Genomic DNA, 21,758 nt, shown 5'->3' with positions numbered 1-21,758 from the left:
TAGGGTGTTGATGTCATTAGACCACACCCCTTCTCATTACAGAGATGCACATCACCTAATATGCTTAATTGGTAGTAGGCTTTTGAGCCTATACAGCTTGGAGTAAGACAACATGCATGAAGAGGATGATGTGGACAAAATACTCATTTGCCTAATAATTCTGCACTCCCTGTATATGCTTTAGCAAAAAGGAAAATTTGAAGCCTAAGGAAGAACAAGTATTATACAAGTAATAAATGCATGAACTAGTTTTTCAGCATCACTCTGAGACAGGATATTTCTAATGGTAATGCACAAGAGAATTTAATTCTTCTTGTTGTTTTTCAGCTCCTTTCTCTAGCCATGTGATCATGTGCATTCATCTTCTCCTATCCAAGCATCCTCCTTTGTCACACCAACCCTCTGCATCTCCTCCTTCACTAAATCCATGGACCTCCTCTGAGGTCTTCCTCTTCTCCTCCTGCCTGGGAGCTCCATCTTCATCATCTTTTTTCCAATATATCCAGTCTCCCTCTGCACATGTTCAAACTATCCATCACAGCAAGTCTCACTACTGTTTTCAAACCCACCCTTTAATTCTAGCCTGCTCTTCCTTCTCTCTTTCTCATGCATGTATGATGTGAATAAGTATTGGTCGCAGCATTGAAACCTGTGGGTCTCCATGACTAACGCTGTGTGTGATGACAACTCTGTTTTTTGGAGTCTATCAGAGAGAAACGACTCAAACCAGCACAGTGTTTCTTTTTAACACCAGCGTTTTATTGCAGTGAAACTCTAGGAGCACTAAGATGAGTTCACTGTCCAAGGCTGTGAGACAGCGGAAAGCAGCCTGAGCTGGAAATCCACAGAACTGCCTGTGGATCCCAGACACGTCATCCTAAATTACCAACTCCAAGAACTAAGTGCCACACTATTACCATAACTTTAACCTGAAGCAGGCATGTTTCCGGCTGATGAAACAGCATTTCAAAATACCACAGTGACTCTTCTTATTCATTAATTTAAACACTGTTTTTGGTGACTTTGATGCAAACACAGTGACAAAGCTTCACAGTGGGTGTAAGCTTATTTCTTTAAAACGTCCCATTGTCCACTTGAATGCTCTAAATGTTCCCATTTTCCCATAATCTCCCTCTTAAGAATCTGAAGAATGAGTTTTATCTCATTTTCATGTTGCCGTTGCTGTTCTCTGCATGTGTCATGTTCATGTTCCTGCACTGTGATGTGATCATTGTTGTGTCATTGTAAACTAGGCAGAACTCTGCGAGGCTCCTGGCCCTCGTTTGGGTTCTGAGCTCAATGTGAGGCTGATGGTAAGTGTTGGTTACAGCACAGACTGAGGTGTCTGTCAGTGAGATGTTTTTGGAAACAGCTTCTGAGGAAAGTCTGGATTGATTTGCAAAGAGAAAACAGACAGTGTCAGTCACAGAAAGCTTTGAGATGTTAATGAGTGACACACTTTACAGCCTCCAGATTTCAGCGCTTGCTCTTGATCTGACTCATCCCCGCTGAGCTACGAGTCCTGAAACCTAAACGGGACTTTGACATGTTAAACGTGTGAAAGTGGTGCAGAGACCGGTTACATTGAGCTGCTGCTGCTCGTAAACTCAGATGAAGACATGCTTGTTGCAGTGCCAATGGTATGCGCGTCACGCCATTTCAGGTGTTTGAGCTTTTGCAGGAAGTTTGCAGAAAAGAGGTCAGAAACAGCGAGTGACCCACTTCGTGCATGCATGGTTTCCCCCCTGGTTACTTCCCCCACAATCCGCAGCCAACAAACACCTACCCCTCTTATCTTCTTCTTCACATATTCGCATTTTTACCTTCATATCAAATGGACTGATTCTGATTCTTATATGGCGCTTTTCTACTCTCCCGGAGTACTCAAAGCGCTCTATACAACATGCCACATTCACCCAATCACACCCATTCTCACAAGCACTGACACTAAACTGAGTGCTGTCTAACTACATTTGCACACATTCATACTCCGATGGATGCATCGGAGAGCGTCAAAGATTAAAGTCGAGCCGAAAGAGCCAGGTGTGTGTCTAACTGACAGGCTCAGGTGTGTTTTTTTATCGATGTACTTCCTGTAAATAAGAGAACTTCCTCCTAACCTTTAGCTGCAGTTAGTCATCAATAAAAGTCCAAATGTCACTAAATGCTGTATGAATGCAAGGCACAAGTCAAGTTCATTTCATGTTACCAGCTGTAATCACCCAGTGTGAGCAAAAGTAATGAAAAGTAACTTTTATTTATCATCTTTTTAATGTAATTTCATTTTTCATTTTTATTTGATGTATTTTCATTTTTATATCTTTATATTTTTACCTTTGTGTAATTTATTTATTCTGCAGTTTGCTGTATTTTATTGTATTCTTCATATTTGATTTTTATACCTTTAGTTTTCTTTTAAACTTCATTTTGTTTAATAGTCTGGTTTATTTTGTATTGTCTTCTTTTCTTTATTATAATTCTTTATCATTTGCATAGGTTAAATTAATATAACTGTATTTATTTATTGTGTTTTTAAGCTTTTGTTCTGATTTGGTATAAATAAAAAGTATAAATAAAACTAAACTGAATATAGTCTCATGTAGTCTACAGTTTTTATTTTTATCTTTATTATTTTCTCATGTTAAATTAATGCAACTATATTTATCTGAAAGTCTTGCTTTTATATTTTTATTGTGTTTTTAATTGATTTTTGATTTGACAGGTGTGTTTGTGCCTTAAATAAAGTTCAGTCAGTCCATTAATCACAGGACGGGAAATGTAATAGATTATTTGGAGTATGCAGGCAGGTGTGCTCAATGCTGGCCTGAGATCAGCTGCTGGTTTTCAGGAAGTTAATTCACAAACACCTGAGCAGGTGACAGAAAGACACAAACGAGAAGTGGCCGTTTCCCACCACTCGCACGTCCAATGTTTGGGGCAGCGTGGTGGATGAAATCGTCTGAGGTCTTCTGGACCTTTCGCTTCCCCGCAGGTGACATTTGAAATACAGGAAGTCTGAGGGGACAAATTAGAGCCGAGGGCCCTGGGAGCAGAAGTGCAGAGCAGGAACCCGAGGTGTTTGAGGAACTATTTATTTCTCCTTTAAGATCAGTTTAACCTGCACGACACAGATGCCGCATCGCCGTTCCGCCGAGGCTCATGGGAAGATTTCTATTCTGCTTGTGGAGAAATGTGAGCCGGCAGTTCATGACAGCTTGGAGCTTGCCTGGGCTCGCACGTTTATACTTAGTCCTTCTGAGAGTAGCCACTCACCCACATTTGGGTAGGCCAGAGGTTATTGAGCGTTTCGGACAAGTGGAAAAGTTCAGGCTCCAGAAAACGTGTTAAATTGATTTTAACAGTTTTTATTTCTTTGTTTTTCAAAGTTTAAAAATCAGATAAAGTATAAACATGATATTTTCTGCTTTGATGTTTCTGTTGACAATCATTAACCTGCATCTGACGGCAACCTCTTCTTCCAGCAAGCACAAACTTTATCTTGCAGTGATTTAACGACGATGTTTCTGAGCTGCAGAGATGCTGCACAGCTGATGGACTCAGTTTCTCTTTGATTAAACTTTGTTGTTGATGCAGTAAAGAGGAATTTACTGTGTGGTTTCTGTGCTCATGCGAGCAGCTGACAGAACGTGCCATTCAGAGGGAAACGTTGTCTTATCAATTCGATCAACAGAAAACGCCTCACTGCACCACACCTGATCTTATCTAAAAAATATCACACATTACATCATTTAACAGAGTTTAACTTCAAACTTTCTCTCATGCTGTATTGAAAAGCAGGAAAAACACACCTGAAGGTTCAAAGTGCCACCTCTGAGCTTCAGCCTCTGTTTCCAGCCTGAAATGTTGAAACAGCCTGCAGAGCAATGCGGAGAAGCTGGGGTTTGACCGTTCAAGTCAGCGCTACAGCAAAAACTCCAGTCAGAGAAAACTCACAGGTGTGGCGGTGGATGATGAAGCTGGCTGCTGAGGCCACACAGGTGAGGACAAGGATGAGGAGGGCGATGATGCAGCTGCACAGCATCCAACAAACACTAAGCGCTGCAATGAAAGAGAACTACGAAGCAGTGAGAAACCCCAGTGCGAGCCTTCCTCTTTACCCTGCCCTCTGTGTGTGTGTGTGTGTGTGTGTGTGTGTGTGTGTGTGTGTGTCCGGCTCAGCACACATTACTGATGTCAGCTCTTCGTCTCAGCTTCCTCTCACAGTTTAATAAAAAAAATAAAATTAAAGTCAGAATTGTTCCATTTTTCTGCTCAAGGTCTTGTCACTTCGTCTTTACTCACACTGAACTTTATTTATATCTCCTGTGGAGACAGAGCATTATAACATTTGGGGGTCGCTGCTGTAAGATTAAAGGCTGTGTGTGTGTGTGTGTGTGTGTTTGCTGATAAAAATCATTTTTGTATTATCTGTTGTGTCGGTTTCCTGTTGTGGTTCCTCTCGTGCTATGGGGGGTTAAAAGTGCCATAGCAGCATTACACATGATTTATTGTTTGTAGTTTTGCTTCACCTCAGATGACTCTCAGACCATCAGTGACGTTCAGACTCTCAGCTTTAATATAGTTCTGCATGGACCGCTCAGAATTACAGACGTGTCAGAAACATGTAGTAACACAGTCTATACAATCATTACATGTTTAGATTTTCTGTAAAATTACAGTGTAATTATATTTACATACAAGCACATGCTGTAAGTAAGCTTTGCCCGTGTATAACTAAGAACATCATTATAAGCTCGCATAGGCCTGCAGGTTTATTCTTTATTGGGAGGGAGAAGAGTCATTACCACGTTCATATCTGTAAAAGAAAGGCTGACATCCATCATGCACAGCAGCAGAGTGAATATTCAATAGAGATGTAAAAAGGAAGATTCCCTCCGTAATGCGGCACACACCCTGAGGACAGACCTGCCGAGCCTGGAGAAATAGTTTGTTGCTTTATAAGAAAGCCCTCCTCAAAGCCAGAACATCTTACTATTCATCACTGATTGAAGAAAATAAGAACATCTCGAGGTTTCTCTTCAGCACTGTAGCCAGGCTGACAAAAAGTGAAAAAAAAATGACTCATAATCATCTCAGATGTAACATTACCTACAACTACTTTCAGTACCAATGATATTCATTTAGTCTTTCATTTAGAGGCAGTATCAACAGAATGCATAGCATACATTTTCGCTATGAATATGACACCCAACTTTATCTATCCATGAAGCCAGATAACACACACCAATTAGTTAAACTGTAGGAATGTCTTAAAGACATAAAGACCCTGATGGCCGCTAACTTTCTGCTCCTTAATTCAGATAAAACTGAGGTTATTGTACTCGGCCCTGAATATCTTGGAAATATGGTATCTAACCAGATTCTTACTCTTGATGGCATTACCTTGGCCTCCAGTAACACTGTGAGGAACCTTGGAGTCATTTTTGACCAGGATATGTCCTTCAATGAACATATTAAACAAATATGTAAGACTGCTTTCTTCCATTTGTGTAACACCTCTAAAATTAGAAATATCCTGTCTCAGAGTGACGGTGAAAAACTAGTTCATGCATTTATTACTTTTAGGATACTTGTTGTTCCTAGAGTATTTAAAAGTAGAATGGGAGGCAGAGCCTTTTCAGGCCTCTCTTCTGTGGAACCAGCTTCCAGTTTGGGTTTAGGATACAGACACTATCTCTACTTTTAAGATTAGAATTAGAATTAAACTTTATTAGGCTTCATACTTTCCTTTTTGCTAAAGTATATAGTTAGAGCTGGATCAGGTGACCATGAGTTATGTTGCAATAGGTGTGGGATTCCCATGATGCACTGGGTGTTTCTTCTTCTCTCACTATGTGTTAATAGACCTCTCTGCACTGAATCATACTTATTAATCTCTGGCTCTCTTCCACAGCATGTCTTTTATCCTGTTCTCACCCCAATCGTTCGTGGCAGATGGCCGCCCCTACCTGAGCCTGGTTCTGCCCGAGGTTTCTTCCTGTTAAAAGAAAGTTTTTCTTTCCCAGTGTTGCCAAAGTGTACAGGGGGTCATATGATTGTTGGGTTTTTCTCTGTATGTGTTACTGTAGGGTCTACCTTACAATATCAAGTGCTGTGAGGCGACTGTTGCTGTGATTTAGTGCTGTATAAATAAAACGGAATCAAAATATTCTGTGGACTGACGAGACAAAAGCTGAACTTTGTGAAGCATTTGAGTCCTGCGGCAAACTAACAGCATTTCATAAAGACATCACAGCAACAGTCAAACATGGTGGTGGTAGTGTGATGGTCTGCTAACACTGCAGCTTCAGGACAAACCATGAATTCTGCCTTCGACCATTTTCTGGTACAGAGCGGAATTCATGGTTCTGATGGCCATCATCAGTTCCTGACCTAAAGCTTACTGGGTAAAGACTAGTGGGCCAAAATTTGTCCACAGCGATGTTAAACACTCATTGAATAATAATAACAATGGATTGGAATAGCGCTTTTCAAGGCACCCAAAGCGCTTTACAATGCCACTATTCATTCGTAGCCACAGCTGCCGTGGGGCAGATTGACAGAAGCGAGGCTGCCATATCGCGCCATCGGCCCCTCTGGCCAACACCAGTAGGCAGTAGGGTAAAGTGTCTTGCCCAAGGACACAACAACCAGGACAGAGAGCCCGGGGATTGAACCAGCGACCTTCCGGTTACAGATGCGCTTCCCAACCCCTTGAGCAACGGTCATGATAGTAAAAAGTAGACAGACAGTAGACACTGATGTGCACGCACGCACACACACACACACACACACGCACGCACACGCACACGCACACACACACACAGAGTAAAACCCAGGGAGGATGTATTGATTTATGAACACAGAGCTTTATTCTTCACTGAGACTGTACAAGCTTAAATATCAGGATATAAAGAAGAGGTGCATGATGGGAGGCTCAGCTCACGTCCTCCATGTAGTCAACTCCATGACTCTGACTGAGCTGGGAGATGCTGACGTCCTGAGTGGATTCATCCACCTGTGGACAGAGACAGAAATGAGCCTGAGGCTGCAAGTGGAGCTACAGGTGGAGCTGCAGGGGCATGGTCTCACCTTGTCGCTGTGGTCGGGGCCCTCAATGGAAACCTCCTCGATCTCCTCGCCGATGCTCAGCTCGCTCTTGGAGAACTCAGAGCGGTGACTAAACAAATAGAAGAAAAAAAAAAGTGAGACAATCCTCCACCTGCCCAGCCTGACCGCAGGACAGATATCACTTTAACGCAAAACATGACAGTGGCTCTGTGGCACTGCGGTCAGCAACACACCTGTCCTCTGTTCCTTCGAGCTGAATCTGAACAGCTGCTGTAAAGGTGTGGAAGGTTTCAACTACTTTCTATTTCTATTTATTTATTTATATAGCACTTTTTAACAGTGGTGTTGACCAAAGTGCTGTACAAACATACAAATTACACAATAAAATAGCAATATCAATTAACATCAATACCAAACAGCTAATAACAAATAAATAAGTAAATAACTCTCATGCAGAACTAAAAGCCAGTGAGTAGAAATGTGTTTTAAGATAGGATTTAAAAAGGTTGAGGGTAGGAACCAGTCTAATGTGGAGAGGCAAATCAATCCTCAATTTAGATGCCACGACTGCAAATGTACAATCACCTCCAAAAACCAACCTCGACCTTGGTGTGCCCAAGAGCAAAAGATTATCCGATCTAAGAGCTCTAGGGGGCGTATAAGGCTGCAGTAGGTCTGACAGATACCCTGGGGCCATCCATTCAGTGCTTCATAAGTTACCAAGGTTTTTGTTTATTGATTCTAAAACGTACATGGAGCCAGTGAAGCGAGGCAACCACCGGGGAGATATGTTCATTTCTCTTCGTTCGTGTCAAAAGACAAGCAGCGCCATTCTGGACCAGCTGGAGCCTTGAAAGACAAGTCTGACTAATGCCTACATATAAAGAATTACAGTAGTCCAGTTGGGATAGGATGAAAACATGAATTGCCCGTTCTAGGTTTTTAAAAGACAAAAAAAGATCTCACCTTGGATAAAAGCCTCAGTTTAAAGAAAGACCGCTGTACAACTAAGCTAATCTACTTCTCAAAGGTGAACTTATTGTCAAATATAACCCCCAAATTTTTAGCATGCGATTTGATAAAAGGTTTTAAACTGAAAATTAAAATGTGAGGTTCTAGAATTGCAACTTGGTCCAAAAACGATCACTTCAGTTTTATTTTCGTTGAAATTAAGGAAATTAGAGGCCATCCAGGCCTCAACTTCGACGAGACACTGAAATAAAGGTTCTAGCGAGGCAGAACTGTTTCTCTTTAGCTAAAGATAGATCTGAGTGTCGTCGGCATAGGAGTGAAGACTAATATTACATTTCCTGAAAATAAGACCCAGAGGCAACATATAGATAGAGAATAGAATTGGCCCCAGTACACAAACCTGGGGAACACCACGAGTAAAGGGGGCTGTGGAAGAAATAAAATCTCCAATCTTCACTGAGAAAGTCCTATCACAGAGGTATGAGATCTGAACCACTCTAATGGAGTACCTTTGATGCCGCAGTGCTCCAACCGAGAGATTAAGATGTTGTGGTCAACAGTATGAAATGCAGCGGTCAAATCCAAAAGCAAAAGCACAGCTGAGACAGTGGCTATTAAAAGTTCTTAACGATCTTTTACAAGTGCTGTTTCAGTGCTATGAAAAGCTTTAAAACCAGACTGAAACCTCTTGAGAACATTGTGACCATATAGAAAAGATTGCAGCTGAACAAATACAACCTTTTCTAAAATTTTTCACAGAAATGGGAGCTTTGAAATAGGCCCGAAGTTTGCAAGAACAGAGGAATCAAGATTAGGTTTTTTTAAGCACAAGCTGGCACAACACCTGATTTAAGACTATTAAGGCTATTAAAAATGTCAGAACTGACAACCTTAAAAATCTTTTTTTAAGAAATGTGTTGGAACAACATCATTTGGACAAGATGTCTTTATGCCATTACAAAGTTCTTCCACCTGATCAAAACACACACGCTCAAACTGATCAAAATCAGATGAATATTGCAAAAATGTCATGTGAAGGCAGGGCGGTCATAAATCGAAGATGTTTTATCTTATTTATAAAAAAAAAAATGCAAAAATCTTTCACAAGTTCGTGTGGAACTATTTATGTGGGAAGCAGGAGAAATATTCAGGGCAGAGTCAATGGTTGAGAAAATAAGCCTGGGGTTGTTGAAGGTATTCTCAATAATACTGGCAAAAAACTTTGATTTTTCTGCTTTTACAATGTCCTGATATTAGACAGGACGTCTCTCAGCATCAGGAAAGACACCTGCAACCCATCTTTTTTCCCCACTTACGTTCAGCCTACCTGCACTCTCATTTGGCTGAATGAAAAAAGTTTTAAACGGGACAATCTAATCAAGAACAATTTTGCATTTATAATCAAAAGCCGATGCAATCTGCTCTTGACACTTTTTTAAAAGCAATAGAAAATTGTCCTGTTGCAGATGGTTTAAATACAGGGTGTTGGAATAAAAAATTTAGTATGGCAATAGGATAAAAGTATGTCAAACACAACGGGACAGTGGTCAGAAAAAAAACACGTCACATATTTCCATGTTTGAGACTGGTAGACCTAGAGACAGCACAAGATCCAGAGAGTGACCCTGTTTATGGGTTGGTCCCGACACAAACTGGGTAAAAAAGTCTCTGGCCAGTGGATTTGAAGAACAGCACACATGAATATTCAAATCACCAACAATTAATATTTGGGACATTTCCTACTAAAAAATTTGAAAAGCCTTTGATAAAATCTTTATGGTATTTTGGAGGTCTGTAGACTGCTGTGACAAGTGTCGGTCGAGGATGCCCCACTTCAAACCACAGAAGTTCAAAACTTGAATAAGAGTCAGTTAAAACCTGTTTGGATGCGAGCTTACTTTGTGCAGAAACATTTAAAAATCCCTGAAATCTGGGAGCAGCAAAAACGTTGCAAAAATCACAGCTGTGACGTCAAACACTGATTTAATCCATCATGCACATCAGTGGTTACCATGCAAAAAAAAACACAAACTACTTTTCCTGTCAATGTCTAAACTCTGGTCTAACACGTAGTCAAAGGAGCTTGCAAAGAAAAGCGTCTGGACTTCTTTAAGTTGCTTGAAGACGTTTCACCTCTCATCCGAGAAGCTTCTTCAGTTCTAAGGTCAAATGGTGGAGAGTCCCAGATATAAACCTAGTGGGAGTATCCCCCCACAGAGGGACAAAAGGACCCCCTGATGATCCTCTAATCGCCTGAGCCAAGGTGTGAAACTGGGTGTGGGTCCCAATCAGCCAGAGTTTCGGGTGAGTTCATTGTGAAACCTGGCCCCACCTTATCATGCGAATTCCTGAGGTCAGATGGCCCAGGATGTGAGTGGGCGTTAAGGCGTCTGGGAAGGGATCTCAAAACTGGATTATAGATGGCAGAGAGTTGGTGTCGTAAACCACCGCCTCTGTTCAAAGATGGTCGCTCACAGTGGACATAGATGGCTTCTTTCACTCCTCTTTCAAACCATCTGTCCTCTCTGTCCAAAATGTGAACATTGGCATCCTCGAAAGAGTGTCCTTTATCCTTAAGATGCAGATGGACTGCTGAGTCTTGTCCTGTGGAGGTGGCTCTTCTGTGTTGTGCCATGCGCTTGTGAAGTGGCTGTTTGGTCTCTCCAATGTAGAGGTCTGGGCATTCCTCGCTGCACTGTACAGCATACACCACATTGTTAAGTCTGTGTTTTGGCGTTTTGTCTTTCGGGTGAACCAGTTTTTGTCTGAGTGTGTTGCTGGGTCTGAAATACACCGGGATGTCATGCTTGGAGAAAACTCTCCTGAGTTTCTCTGATACACCGGCTACATAGGGGATGACAATGTTGTTGCGTCTGTCCTTCTTATCCTCCCTCGCTGGTGTCTGGTCTTCTTTTCTGTGCCTCTTTGCTGACTTTAAAAACGCCCATTTAGGATAGCCGCACGTTTTGAGTGCTTCCTTTACATGTGTGTGTTCCTTCTTTTTTCCTTCAGGTTGAGAGGGAACATGTTCTGCCCGGTGGTGTAGGGTCCTAATTACTCCAAGTTTGTGTTCCAGAGGGTGATGGGAGTCAAAAAGGAGGTACTGGTCCGTGTGTGTGGGCTTCCGGTAAATTTCGATGTTGAGTTTGCCGTTCTCTTCAATGTGCACAGCGCAGTCCAGGAAAGGCAGACAGTTGTCCTTTGTGTCTTCCCTGGTGAACTTGATGTTTTTATCCACAGCGTTAATGTGCGCAGTGAAGGATTCCACTTCTTGTGTCTTGATTTTGACCCAGGTGTCATCCACATATCTGTACCAGTGGTCTGGGTACCACTTACAAGTAGAGACACCTGGGTCAAAATCAAGACACAAGAAGTGGAATCCTTCACTGCGCACATTAACGCTGTGGATAAAAACATCAAGTTCACCAGGGAAGACACAAAGGACAACTGTCTGCCTTTCCTGGACTGCGCTGTGCACATTGAAGAGAACGGCAAACTCAACATCGAAGTTTACCGGAAGCCCACACACACGGACCAGTACCTCCTCTTTGACTCCCATCACCCTCTGGAACACAAACTTGGAGTAATTAGGACCCTACACCACCGGGCAGAACATGTTCCCTCTAAGCCTGAAGGGAAAAAGAAGGAACACACACATGTAAAGGAAGCACTCAAAACGTGCGGCTATCCTAAATGGGCGTTCTTAAAGTCAGCAAAGAGGCACAGAAAAGAAGACCAGACACCAGCGAGGGAGGATAAGAAGGACAGACGCAACAACATTGTCATCCCCTATGTAGCCGGTGTATCAGAGAAACTCAGGAGAGTTTTCTCCAAGCATGACATCCCGGTGTATTTCAGACCCAGCAACACACTCAGACAGAAACTGGTTCACCCGAAAGACAAAACGCCAAAACACAAACTTAACAATGTGGTGTATGCTGTACAGTGCAGCGAGGAATGCCCAGACCTCTACATTGGAGAGACCAAACAGCCACTTCACAAGCGCATGGCACAACACAGAAGAGCCACCTCCACAGGACAAGACTCAGCAGTCCATCTGCATCTTAAGGATAAAGGTCACTCTTTCGAGGATGCCAATGTTCACATTTTGGACAGAGAGGACAGATGGTTTGAAAGAGGAGTGAAAGAAGCCATCTATGTCCACTGTGAGCGACCATCTTTGAACAGAGGCGGGGTTTACGACACCAACTCTCTGCCATCTATAATCCAGTTTTGAGATCCCTTCCCAGACGCCTTAACGCCCACTCACATCCTGGGCCATCTGACCTCAGGAATTCGCATGACAAGGTGAGGCCAGGTTTCACAATGAACCCACCTGAAACTCTGGCTGATTGGGGCCCGCACCCAATTTCACACCTTGGCTCAGGTGATTAGAGGATCATCAGGGGGTCCTTTTGTCCCTCTGTGGGGGGAAACTCCCACTAGGTTTATATCTGGGACTCTCCACCATTTGACCTTAGAACTGAAGAAGCTTCTCGGATGAGAGGTGAAACGTCTTCAAGCAACTTAAAGAAGTCCAGACGCTTTTCTTTGCAAGCTCCTTTGACTACGATGACCTGGATGACTGAGAACCTTCACAGACACTCTGGTCTAACACGCTTTTACGAAACATAACTTCATTTTGCCACTAGATGGTGCTATGACTGACGTTAGCTGTGTTCGGGGTTGGACTTTCATCAGACATCCGGAGCAGGCTGGATTTCCCAGTGAAAGATCAAATAAAGTACTAAAGTAATAAAGTACAAACACGATGCCGTAGAAAAAACGCTCTGATGTAATAATAATAATAATAACAATAATAATAATACTACTAATAATGATGATGATGATGATGATGATGATGCGTGGAGCAGATCCAGCAGCACCTTCGAAGTGTGAGTGCTCGACTCACAGATATCACAGGAACATCAGACCCTCTGAATGCTCGTGAATAAAAAGGACGTGAATAAAAACAAGTGTGTGTGTGTGAGAGAGAGAAACTCACACACTGGTACGTACCTGTTGAAGTCGTCGTCGTACTCGACCTCGTCATCTGAGGGAAAAAAGTGAAAATCTCGTTAATCGTCTGACTTCATCCAGTTCAGAGTCAGGGTGGTTGAGGACCTATTTGTTTGTTTGCGTTTTATTTATGTTTCTGTCATTGAGCAAGGAAGAACATACAGCTAGCTGTATGCGCTGCTACTGCTCACTTCCTGTTCCTGCGGTGGACACTTGTGTAAACAGGAAGTTGTCAGTACCAGCTAAAGGTGTGCGAGCTCAGGCTCATCTGAACTTCATCAATAAATTGTTTTTTTAATCTTGCACCTGTATGATGTCACAGAAGGGGGGGGGAGGCAGTTATCAGGAAAACATTTTGTGAAGGGGAAGGAGCTAAAGCAGCTAGTTTCAGACAGAGTATCAGACAAAGAAAGATTATTCTGATGTGCGGATGTGGATCCACTACTCATCTGACTGGTCGCAGCATCTGATTGATTAAAGGAGTACACCATGGGACTTCCGTTGACGCCATGATCTAGTCAAGCAGCATAAGGAACGAGCTCCGTCCAGATTAATACAATACTCCTAACTACAGTTTTTAAAACTGCAATTTCCATTCTAACCAACATGGCATCGTCCCTGAGAGGCAAGGGATCCAGCAAACAGGATCAAAATAAAGATAAAGGCGAGCATTTGACGCAACTAACTCTGTCCTTGAATGCAGATGCTAATGCTACTGCTAGCACTTGGGATGCAGATACGAGGATACTAGCAGAACTAGAGAAGATAAGAAAAGATAACAAAGACGGGCATATGGAAACACAGCAAGCTCTGACAAGACTGGAGGCGTCTGTCAAGAATCTGAGAGAAGATATGACAAAGCTGGAAAACAGAACAACGGAGATGGAGGAGCGTATCGGTGACAGCGAAGACTCCACCAGGCGCCATAAACGAGCCCTCCGGTACTTCTTGCATAGAGAAATGGATCTCACTGCACGATGCGAGGACATGCAATATAGACTGAGATTGGAATAGAGCGAGCACACAGAGCCCTCGCCGCTAAGCCCCAGAACCCTGTCAGCACCGCGCTCGCTGGTGGTCAGATTCTGGGACTTCTCTGTGAAAGAGACCATCCTACAACAAGCCTGGGATCAGAAGCGAGTCTTATATATGGGCACACAGATATATTTTGACCATGATTTTTCCCCGGAACTGCAAAAGAGGAGAGCACTGGTACGAGATGCAGTAAAGCAATTAAATCTGAAAAACATAAGAGCCAAGTGTGTGTTTCCAGCAAAACAGAGACTGTTCAAGGATGGTGGTGAGAAGACGTTCTCAAGTTTGATGGATGCCCTGCTGAAGCTTCAAGAGCTGGGGATACAAGTGCGAGTCGACCAGACGGAGTGCATGGAAGCGGAGCTATCCCGGTGCCGATGGTCAGCTGAGGGAACTAGGGCAGGTATGACCCTCTCCATTCAGAAATGAAAAATGTCTTTATGGAGCACTGAGATATTACTCTTGCCGAGTTCATTTTAGTTTTTCTTGGACATAAATGTTAGGAAAAGGTAACCAAATTTTGCTTGTTCAGTGGATGGAATGTGCACACACAAGTAGATACCAATTCTCCACTTATATAGCCGCAATGAACCGATCTGCGAGCGGGCAACAGTGACGACGTAACACATTGTGTTTTCCCCCCTCGGAGGACTCGTCACCACCCTCCGCCCTGGATACACCGGGGTCTGGATTACTCAGGTTGTTCTGAATTCAGTCGAGTACGTGGAAGCTACTGTTCTTAATGTTCTTTATTTGTTTACTTCTGAATGTTTTTCAGAAGTAAACAAACTCACTCACTCTTATGGGGAGGACTGAATGTATAAGGATGAATATTCTTATTAATTATAAATCACCACTCTTTCACAGATTTCTTAAGACCTTGTTTATAGAAATTTTAATATTATTGAGAATAAAAATAATTCAATTCAATTCAATTTTATTTATACAGCGCCAAATCACAACAACAGTCACCTCAAGGCGCTTCCACACCTATTATTCCTATTTCAGAACCAACCCATTTTGATCCCACAGTCTGCATTCAAATTATTACAAAGCATTACATCTAAATTTATTTTGCAGAATAAAGGGGGCCTCAAATTGCCTAACTTCAGAATGTACTATTGGGCAGCTCAATTAAAATCAATGGCTGCCTGGATTATTCATGATTCAGATATGCAGTTGGTATCTATGGAAGAGTATTCATTACCAGGTATCTCCCTTCGGAGTCTCCCATTTCTCAACCCACAATCACGGGAAAAATTTTTTAATAACTAATCCATGGGTCAAGTATACTGTAAAGATTTGGAACCAAGTGTTAAAAATGCTAAAAGGGAATTTGATCATGTCGAGCTGTTCCCATAAATGGAAATGTTGAGTTCCTTCCATCATTGTCAGATCGGAGTTTTGAGAGGTGGGCGGAGAAAGAACTGATTACAGTCAATCAGCTGTTTGAAAAGAATACTCTTAAAAGTTTTGCCGAGCTAAAGGCTAAATATGCTTTATCCCCAGGGGACCATTAGAGATATTTGTAGTTAACAGACTAAATTACCAAACATAAAGATTGGGACAATATTAGAAGAGAACCAATCGGGTTAGAAAACCATTTTATAAAAAGGAGTTTTGACCTTGTTCGGGTGTTTGTCCAGTCATATATTGTTAACGTGTTTTATATATGTTTCATGTACTCTGTGTTATGTGATCTGAACCTGCTGCGTGTCAGCCCTGAATCCTACCTAAGTGCAGAGATCCACTTCTGTCACTTGGAGCCTTGAAGCCTCTGTCTTTGTCCTGAGATGCTCCTGCAGAGAAATCACGAGTTCCATTTTATCTGTCAGCACCAACAGCGTGACTGAGACTGCTCCAGATCAAACAGGAAGTTCCACATCACCAGACCACACAACCATCCAACCACACGAACATCCAAACACACAACCATACCAGTTGGAGTCCACAGAGAACGGCCATGTCCAGGATCACAATCAGTTTGTTAAAGATCAGGTGACCTCACAGAAACACACTCGACCCAAACTCGCTCCGAGAGAAATCAAACTGACCGTTCCTGCTGAGGTTTGGCTCCGACATGCTGCTTTGTCCTTTTCCTCCTCCTTCTTGACCCTCCAGCGACCCTCCTTGACTCCCCCTGGATCCAGACACCTCCCCCTTCCTGTGGAGAGGAGACAGCAAAGTCTGAAGACCCTGACAGACAGTCCAGCAAGTCAAATTAATCAGACACCCCCCACTCCACCCCCCAGATTAGACATCCTCTCTTCCACCTAACCAGAGCAGACAGCATCAAACAGCAGATTGAACATGGACCAGAAACAGCGAGAGAAGAGGAGGGTTGTAAAGCGGCTGGTCTATCAGCTCCGCCTACAGCTGCACAGTTCAGACTGCTGGTTCCCATGCTGTGGGGCATGGCCCTTCACCAGGTCAGGAGATAAACCTTAGGGGTCGTAATATGAACACTCAGAAACTTTTCGTAGATTTTACATTTTCTGCACAGATCAAACACTCCTGTTAAGTCAGCAAGAGTCTGACTGAAAACCGAAAGGGGTGCACTTGATTAATGACAAAGAGAAGCCAGCAACAGCTTCAAGGCAAAAATAAATACAGAAAACATGGTGTTTAATCAGTTTATCCTGTCTTTATGATTTCTAAAGTCATCCCTGAAACTCAAATCTGACCTATTAATGAAGCCTATAAATCATTTGACTATGTAAGGAGATCCCCTTTCTCTGACATCAGACAGTTCCAGGAATATAAAAACGGTTTATCAAAACACTTTCGTGCTCACGAGAGGAACCAAAATGTCAGAGCAGAGAGGAAAGCCTAGAGGTTTGATGCTGACCTGCTTCACCTGGAAGGATTCATCAGTGGCCAATCACATGAAGAGAGGTGCACCTGCAGCTCACCTGAGCTCAGAGGGATCAGAGAGAGGCTCGTCTCGCTCGCCCTCTGAGTCAGCAGCCAGCACAGACAGGCTAAAGCCAGGAGAAAGAGGAAGAGGAGAAAAGAAGGAAAGAAAGGAGTCAGTGAACATCAAAGTCTGAGCTTCTATTGAGGAGGACGTAATCAGCCATGAAAACTGTTAAACGCCCTCGGAGTCATGAGCAGAGGAGGAAGAGAAGCTTGGAGCTCCCCCGTGACCCACTTTCTCCACAAACGTCAATAAAGTTTTACATCGCCACCATCAAACTGTAATCTGAGCTGAGTACAGCTTAGTCCACGGGACTGGCGTCAACAGGGATGCTGATTTAACTCACGCGTAATGAGGCGGACAGGCGAGCAGCTCCGAGTTTACCTTCCCCAACACGTGACACGGGGCACAGCAGGGCGGGCACAGGTAAGAGCAGGGAGATCTTCGGCAAGTGTTTCTGTGGTCGCTCCGTCAGGCGGTGCTTACACGAGTGTCATTCCTGTATCTCTGTGTCCATCTGTGGGTGTGACGCCCCCTGCTATTAATGGGCAGCAGCGTGCAGAGCCCGTCACGTAGACAGGGAGCAGGGAGATCAATAACATCTGCTCATTGCTGATCGATCACTGATCTAAAAACTGTTTGATCAGACTGACATGGTTTCAGGTGCTGCCCAGACTCCGGCTGCTCCACTTTCATCACAAACGCTGAGCTGAGACCTGCGTCACGCTCTACGGGAGGTCACCCACATAGAGCTTGGCCACACCCACATAAAACTCAGTCACACACACAAAGACAGCTCGGTCACACCCACAGAGGGCTCAGTCACAGCCACAGAGGGCTCAATCCACACCCAGTCCATCTAGGGAACACCAACACCGTGATCCTGCTCCACATTCAAACCCCAGCTCACAGCTCTGAACGCCTCCTGACAAGCTGTTAGAAACACAGGATCGCTCCCACCATGGAGGAAACTCTCCAGCCAATCATCATCATCCTGGATAAATCTGAATGTTTGCATTCATCAGCTGGTCAGTGAAACAGCCCAGAGCACAGAGACACTTCAGTGAAAATCTGCTCATTAAGAACAAATACAACTAAATTATATATAATAATAATAATAATAATAATAATAATAATAACAACAACAACAACAACAACAACAACAACGATTCTTTACGCAGTCTGTAGTGAAGTGTGTCTGTGTTGGTCTCTGCGCATCTGTTTCAATAAAGTTCTTTAAATAAAGAACGTACAGCTCCTCTGATTGGGCATGACGGGACGTGCACACTCACTCGCTCAGACTTTTGCCTCGTCTCATGGAGGACACGTTGGAGCCAGAGAGACTCTCCTCCAACACAGGGACGGCACTACCGCAGGAGGAGAAGGAGGAGAGGAAGGACAGGGAGCACGTTCAGACACAGCACAGGTGTGAACAGCACAGACAGGTAAAGTTCTATGGTGTTATTTTTGTGCAACTATTTGCCACTATTTCAAAATAGTGGCACAAATATAACCCCATAAAATTCAGGTGTGAAATGAAAGAGAGAAAGCTGGAACAATTTCTTTTAAATGCAGAAAATTCAGTTTTCTATTACAACATGTTTGCATGTATCAAAATGTTCAGATTGTTTGCAACATTTATTTTATTGAAACAATTTGTAGGAAAGAAAATCTTAAAATTATTTTCCTTTTTTGGATTCAGCAAATATTTTCTGGAAATTTTCCTTTTATTTTGGAGGGGAGGGTAAATGTGAGGGGGAAGGATAACTACTGTGGTTTGAAGCTGAAAGGAAATACGTTTGACCCACAAATTCACACTGACTCAGAGGTCAAAGGTCAGCCAAGCTCACCAGCCATAGGTCTTCTGCGGTTTGGGCAAGGGGTCGTCAAAGAAAGAATCTCCTTCATCGAGGTCTTCCTCCTCCTCCAGGTCCAGGTCCAGGCGCTCCCTCTTGTCGGCAGAGATCTCCTCCTTCTGCTGGAAATCTCCTTTACTCAGAGAGCGTTCTGAGTCCTAAGCAGCGACATGACAAGTTCAGATCACACCGTGCACCCCAGACTGGAGGTGAGCAGGTGATGAAGACGCGGTAAAGTAGAAGATGTGGAGGCCGATTAAAGCTGTAGTAACGAGGTCACAGTGTTTCAGAGCAGAAAAGTTAGATTTGATCATAATCAGCTGCAGGTCTCAAACAAAAGCTGATGTTCAGCAGCCGGGAACTTCCTGTATGTTTCACAATACAAGCTTTTAAAGAGGCAGCAACACAAGTTAGAAAAATGTTCACGTCTTCATTCAGAAATAAACAAATCTATTTAATCAGTAAAAATAAAGATGTGTACTCTTTTGCAGCTTTTATTCTTAAAGATGCGAACAGGAAGAAGCCATTTTATCACATAAACACAGAATAAACTAGGTTTATGGTGGCAGTGATAGTGTCTGGTGAATTCAGATGCTGTCGCTCACAGGCTTAGTGTACTGCCCCTCAGCAGGCTTCCTGAAGTCCGCCAATCAAGAGAAATACAGCAGTGAGGGGAAGGAGGTAAAACGTATTTTCCCATAATCGGATAACTGATTATTCTGAACTACGACTGATGCAAAAGTACTCTGGAAAGTTGGGGATGTTTGAATATTAAAAGATTTAAAGTTAGAGCCTTTCATTTTATTTCCTAACCAGAAGAGCTGTGATCATTATAGCTGATGTCTTATGAGATGAACATAAGTCATAACATGAATAGCTTCCTGTTTCTGAGCTGTGACAGAGGAGGCCAGAGAGGAGCGTTAGTCAGAAGTGCTGCTGTTTATGGTGATGGTTAGCAATAGCACAAAGTGAGTCTCTCATCTGCTCCTCATTGTGTTACCTGGGCTGCTGTCTGACTTTGTCCTCTGAGGCCTTTATACCTGGGGATCTGTGCAGGACAGGATAGCAGCTATCAGCTAACAGGCTAACATCAGTGCTACACGGCTATCAGCTAACAGGTTATATCAGCTCTACATGGCTATCAGGATAGTATTACAGCTAAATGGTTATCAGCAGAGCTATCAGGCTAATATCAGCACTACACAGCTATCAGCTAAAAGGCTAACATCAGTGCTAATATCAGCTCTTAACATTACAGCTAAATGGTTATCAGCAGAGCTAACAGGCCATCATCTTCACTACATGGCAGTTAACAAGCTGAAATCAGTGCTAGCATTAACTCAATGCAGCTACCAGCAGAACTAACAGGCTAACATCAGCATCTTCATCTTGGTGCCAGCAGCTGTAACTGTGTTAGAACACAAATTAAACTGTTCTAATTCTATTTTGTGAAGTATTTATCCCACAGTTTTCCTTCTATCGTGTACAAATGTGCTAAAGTCTGCTGCAACCTGACCTTTAGTGAACTGTTTACTTTTAGGTTTGTTTCTGTATGTGTTTTAAATATTCTTTTAAATATTCTTTCCTTATCCAACTCAATTTTATTTTATTTAGCTAGCACCAAATTACAACAACTGTCACCTCAAGGCGGTCGCGTTTGGGGAAAAAAACAAAAATACAAACCCAGCTTTAAATACAGGGAGATGAAGTAAAGCGGAATGACCTTTGACCGGTCAGATGACAGAGCAAACGTACCTTACTGACTTTCTGCTCAGGTAACTGGCTATGAGTCACACCCATATCAGAGTCCTGAAGCACCTGAACAAAGATGAGACCTTGTGAGACTCGGAGTTTCTGAAGAGCATTTTCTCGGATTTATACTCTAAATGTTTCACGTTAACTCATAAAATGTGATCAGAAACCAAAAATTGAGTCTCACCACACTCCTGCACTGAGAGAAGAGCCGCCGGTACATCCCGAGGAACTGCTGGAAGTCTATAGCTGTAAACGTATTGATCAAATCAACCAGATCAATCAGACACAGATCAGTCAGAGCGCCATCAGAGTTTCTCATCAGTGTGATTGGTTTAAAATCGTTTTCTTACTTGTAGAGAAGTCTTTGTCTGAGGCTCTGAGCTCATCAGTGACGAACCTCTCCAACAAGTTCCTGTAGATCACACAAACAGATTAACCTTCATCATCATTGTCATCATCCTCAGACTCTTTCCGTGTCCCTCTTCACTGTCTGAAACAGGAAGTAAAACCTACTTGTTCACAGCGGGGAACAAATCAGTAAAGATGTTTTTCAGATTTTCTCTCAGCACTGAGCCGCTGTGGTCCTGCCGGGGGTCAAAGACAAAAGATCAATACATGGAGCCTGTGGTTGGATAATGGCTGATGACGTCACACACAGGTACAGTGTGGGGCTCACCTTGTCGTAAAAGTCAAACTTCTTATTGGCATTTGTGATCTGTTTCTGAGTCAGCTCCTACAACGAGGGGAAGGAAGGAAGTAGTTCATTTGCTGATAAGGATCAGATGTGACACGTGTGAACCTGTGACCTCACGCTAAACCTCTCTGAGCACGCTCAGTGATCAAAGAGCTGAAGCAAGATTTTGACTGAGATTATATTGCAGCTCACAGAAAACAAACCACAGATTAAACCAAACACACACACACAAAACACACGCCTTATTGTGATGGCAGCAGCCACACAGGGGTAAATTAGTCCATTTTTCACTTTATTATTTTGCTTTGCAGTATTCTTCATTAATATAATTCATTAATCATTTGGTTAAACCTAACACTGGTATTATGAGGCGCGCACATAGTAGCATTGTGTGGTTTTTCTAAAATGTTTTGTTATATTAATTATGTTTCTCTTTCTT

The 21,758-nt window shown here is 42.9% G+C and overlaps 2 protein-coding genes across 5 annotated transcripts in view; both read right to left on the bottom strand.

The window, feature by feature from the left end:
• Positions 1-4,096, bottom strand: part of ccr6a (chemokine (C-C motif) receptor 6a) — an 8,734-nt gene extending 4,638 nt beyond the window's left edge. The window contains exon 1 of the mRNA XM_005950446.3: positions 3,810-4,096. The gene's annotated coding sequence lies outside the window, so the exon portion shown is untranslated. The remainder of the gene's footprint in view (positions 1-3,809) is intronic.
• Positions 4,097-6,849: 2,753 nt separating this feature from the next.
• cep43 (centrosomal protein 43) overlaps positions 6,850-21,758 on the bottom strand; it is a 38,645-nt gene continuing 23,736 nt past the window's right edge. Inside the window, exons 6-19 of one of the 4 annotated variants that reach the window (XM_005950449.3) lie at positions 21,302-21,358; positions 21,139-21,209; positions 20,976-21,037; positions 20,810-20,871; positions 20,626-20,688; positions 19,871-19,918; positions 18,865-19,028; positions 18,307-18,381; positions 17,010-17,078; positions 16,152-16,261; positions 15,831-15,896; positions 13,063-13,096; positions 7,093-7,180; positions 6,850-7,018 (exon numbers count right to left, since the gene is read on the bottom strand). In XM_005950449.3, coding sequence (XP_005950511.1) covers positions 6,938-7,018; positions 7,093-7,180; positions 13,063-13,096; positions 15,831-15,896; positions 16,152-16,261; positions 17,010-17,078; positions 18,307-18,381; positions 18,865-19,028; positions 19,871-19,918; positions 20,626-20,688; positions 20,810-20,871; positions 20,976-21,037; positions 21,139-21,209; positions 21,302-21,358 — 1,050 coding nt within the window. In that variant the 3' untranslated portion in view covers positions 6,850-6,937. The remainder of the gene's footprint in view (positions 7,019-7,092; positions 7,181-13,062; positions 13,097-15,830; positions 15,897-16,151; positions 16,262-17,009; positions 17,079-18,306; positions 18,382-18,864; positions 19,029-19,870; positions 19,919-20,625; positions 20,689-20,809; positions 20,872-20,975; positions 21,038-21,138; positions 21,210-21,301; positions 21,359-21,758) is intronic. The other 3 variants (XM_005950451.2, XM_005950450.3, XM_005950454.2) reach the window with 3 other exon arrangements.

The sequence above is a fragment of the Haplochromis burtoni genome, unplaced genomic scaffold (assembly GCF_018398535.1).
Source record: "Haplochromis burtoni strain Fernald_Lab_line unplaced genomic scaffold, NCSU_Asbu1 Contig_783, whole genome shotgun sequence".
Taxonomy (NCBI): domain Eukaryota; kingdom Metazoa; phylum Chordata; class Actinopteri; order Cichliformes; family Cichlidae; genus Haplochromis; species Haplochromis burtoni.
Note: the sequence above shows the minus strand (reverse complement) of the source record. Positions and strands in the feature narration are given on the sequence as shown.